This window comes from Belonocnema kinseyi, chromosome 5 (assembly GCF_010883055.1).
Source record: "Belonocnema kinseyi isolate 2016_QV_RU_SX_M_011 chromosome 5, B_treatae_v1, whole genome shotgun sequence".
NCBI classification, from domain to species: domain Eukaryota; kingdom Metazoa; phylum Arthropoda; class Insecta; order Hymenoptera; family Cynipidae; genus Belonocnema; species Belonocnema kinseyi.
Window position 1 is genome coordinate 31,506,737 of NC_046661.1, and position 2,480 is coordinate 31,509,216.

The window sequence follows — 2,480 nt, forward strand, 5'->3', positions numbered from 1 at the left end:
GGAATGACAAAATCAAATATAAAACCAGCAGGGAGAAAACATCACGACAAGGAATACGCAAGAATGAAAAAGGAGGCAAGGAGGAAGTTAAAAAAATACAGACGCGCAAAGGAAGAAGAGAAGGAAAATAAAAGATGAGTATACGCTACAGCTAAAAGGGCACCCGGAAGCTATCTAAAAAAAAGTGCAAAGGAATGGAGGGAAAAATACTGGAAAAGGGGAGAGGAAAGCAAAACGATAAGTGATTTCTGGAGAGCAATAGGAGTCTACCGGCCTAGAAGGAAAAGGAGAGGAATGAGAATAAACAAAGAAAGCTGGATAAACCACTTCAAAAAATTACTGAATGCAGAAGAGGATTCGACGGAGACAAAAGAAGAAAATCATAAGCAAAGGGGAAGAGAGCAAGGAAATTGGGAAGTAGAGGAGATAGCGGAGGACGATTTCTTGAACCGGGACTTTGGAGCAGAAGAAGTGAGACAGGCGCTGAATAAGATGAAGACCAAAAAGGCGGCAGGGGAGGACGGAATAGCCGCCGAATTCTACAAGAATTTACCAGCAGAAGCAATGGTAGACTTAGCAAATATCCTTAATGGACTGTGGAAGAAAGGGAAACTGGGGACCAACTGGAACATCGCATGGATCTACCCAATCTATAAAGCAGGGGACGAAAAAAAACAGTGAACTACAGGGGAGTTGCATTCCTAGATGTAGAGTATAAGCTGTTAGCTACAATATTACCCGAAAGATTGAGGACGTGGATAGAAAAGGAGGGAAAAATCGGAGAAAGCCAAGCAGGATTTAGGAAGAAAAGGGGAACACGTGACCATGTATTTGTCTTGAACTCACTGATAGGAAATCGATTGAAGAGAGAGAAAGGAAGATTAATGGGATACTCAAAACGCGGTCATTGCTGAACAGGGAATCTCAGAGAGCTTCAAGACAGAAACTGGAGTAAGACAAGGATGCTCACTGAGTCCAATACTCTTCAACATCTTTCTGGAGGACCTGGACGTGACTCTGACCAAGAGAAAGGAAGAAGGAACGGTGATTGGGAAAACGAAAATCTTCGTAATGAAATTCGCCGATGATATGGTACTTCTGGCAGAGGAGGCGGAAGGTCTGAGACAAATGCTAAAAACGTTGGAAAAATACGTTAAGAAGAACAAAATGGAAGTAAACGTCACAAAAACAAAAATAATGGTCTTCAGAAAAGGAGGGAAGCTCAAAAAAGAAGAATCGAGGAACTTTAATGGGAAAGAACTCGAAATTGTCGGAATTTACAAGTACCTGGGTTTCTGGTTCTCTACGACAGGCACGTACAGCAGGCAAATGAGAAATGTGGCAGGAAAAGCTCAAAAAGCTTCAAACGCTGGGTGGGGAGTGATGATGAGTAGCAGAATAAAGGGATTAAGGAGAAGAGCATACCTGTTAGACACTTTAGTTAAATCGGGATTCATGTACAGCGTGGAAGTGTGGGGCTGGCATAACACGAACGAGTGGGAGAAACTTCAAGGAAGGTATATGAAGATGATAATGGGATTGGATAGACAGACACCTGCTTATATATGCAGGTTGGAATCGGGGAAGACCAAAGTGGAAGTAGAAGCAAGAAGGAGGGCAGGAAGCTATTTGCTGGAGATAATGGATATTGGAGAAGAAAGGTGGCCGAAGGCATGTCTGCTAGAAGAAATAAGGGGATTAGAAAATAACAATCCCTCATAGTGGGGAAAAGGGATGAAGGAGGCACTTGAAGAGATGGAGTTGGAGATTGGACAATGGCTGAGAAAGCTAAAAGAAGAAAATGATGGAGAGCTTCATGATCAACTTCTAAAGGGCGTGTTACGACGAAAGGAGCAAATTATGTTGGAAGACTGGAATAAGGCTACGGAATCTAGATACTGTAAAGGATACCACCACTGGAAACAAGAGCCTGGAGCAGAGAAATACTGGGAGAAGAAGGAAGTATCCAAAAAAGACAGAGAGCAATGGGCTAGGATACGATGTGGCAACGTCGGGAAAACAGGAAATAAAGGATACAAAAACGTTAAATGTAGGCTTTGCGAAGAGAAAGATGAAACTCTGGAGCACATAATATCCTGTGAAAAACTAGAAGAATTCTTGGAAGACAACGTGAGGGAATGGAGAAAAATGTGGTTGGAAGGAGATAATGGAGAAGAAAAGCTGAAGGAGGCATTCAAAGGAAATTTTTCAAGGGAAATGTGTGACCTCACGAGGACATTCGAAAAGGAGGTCAGAAAGATTACATCAGGAGGAACAATAGGGAGAGAGGAGATGAACGAAGAAGTGGAATAACGTGAATGTGAGACAATTAAAAAGTGTAAAGAAGAAGTCAATGGAATAGAATGTTAGAATAAGAGAACTATGAATATTTAAATTTAGAATGAAGAAAAGTTATAAAATATGATGTATTGAGTACTCTAAGCCCAGAAAGCATGAATCGCAATAAATAAATAGTATAT

The 2,480-nt window shown here is 41.3% G+C and overlaps 1 protein-coding gene across 1 annotated transcript; it reads left to right on the forward strand.

Annotated features, from left to right (window-relative positions):
- The first annotated feature begins 294 nt into the window (after positions 1-294).
- LOC117173592 lies at positions 295-1,722 on the forward strand. Its single transcript, XM_033362232.1, has 2 exons — positions 295-567; positions 919-1,722. The coding sequence occupies exons 1-2, from the start codon at positions 295-297 to the stop codon at positions 1,720-1,722; spliced, it is 1,077 nt and encodes a 358-aa protein (XP_033218123.1).
- Positions 1,723-2,480: the final 758 nt, after the last annotated feature.

Excerpts from the sequence above, each read along its gene's own strand:
- LOC117173592 (XM_033362232.1), top strand. The coding sequence starts at position 295 with ATGAGAATAAACAAAGAAAGCTGGATAAACCACTTCAAAAAATTACTG. Across the intron at positions 568-918 it reads ATTTACCAGCAGAAGCAATG|GGAATCTCAGAGAGCTTCAA; the intron begins GTAGACTTAGCA and ends ATTGCTGAACAG.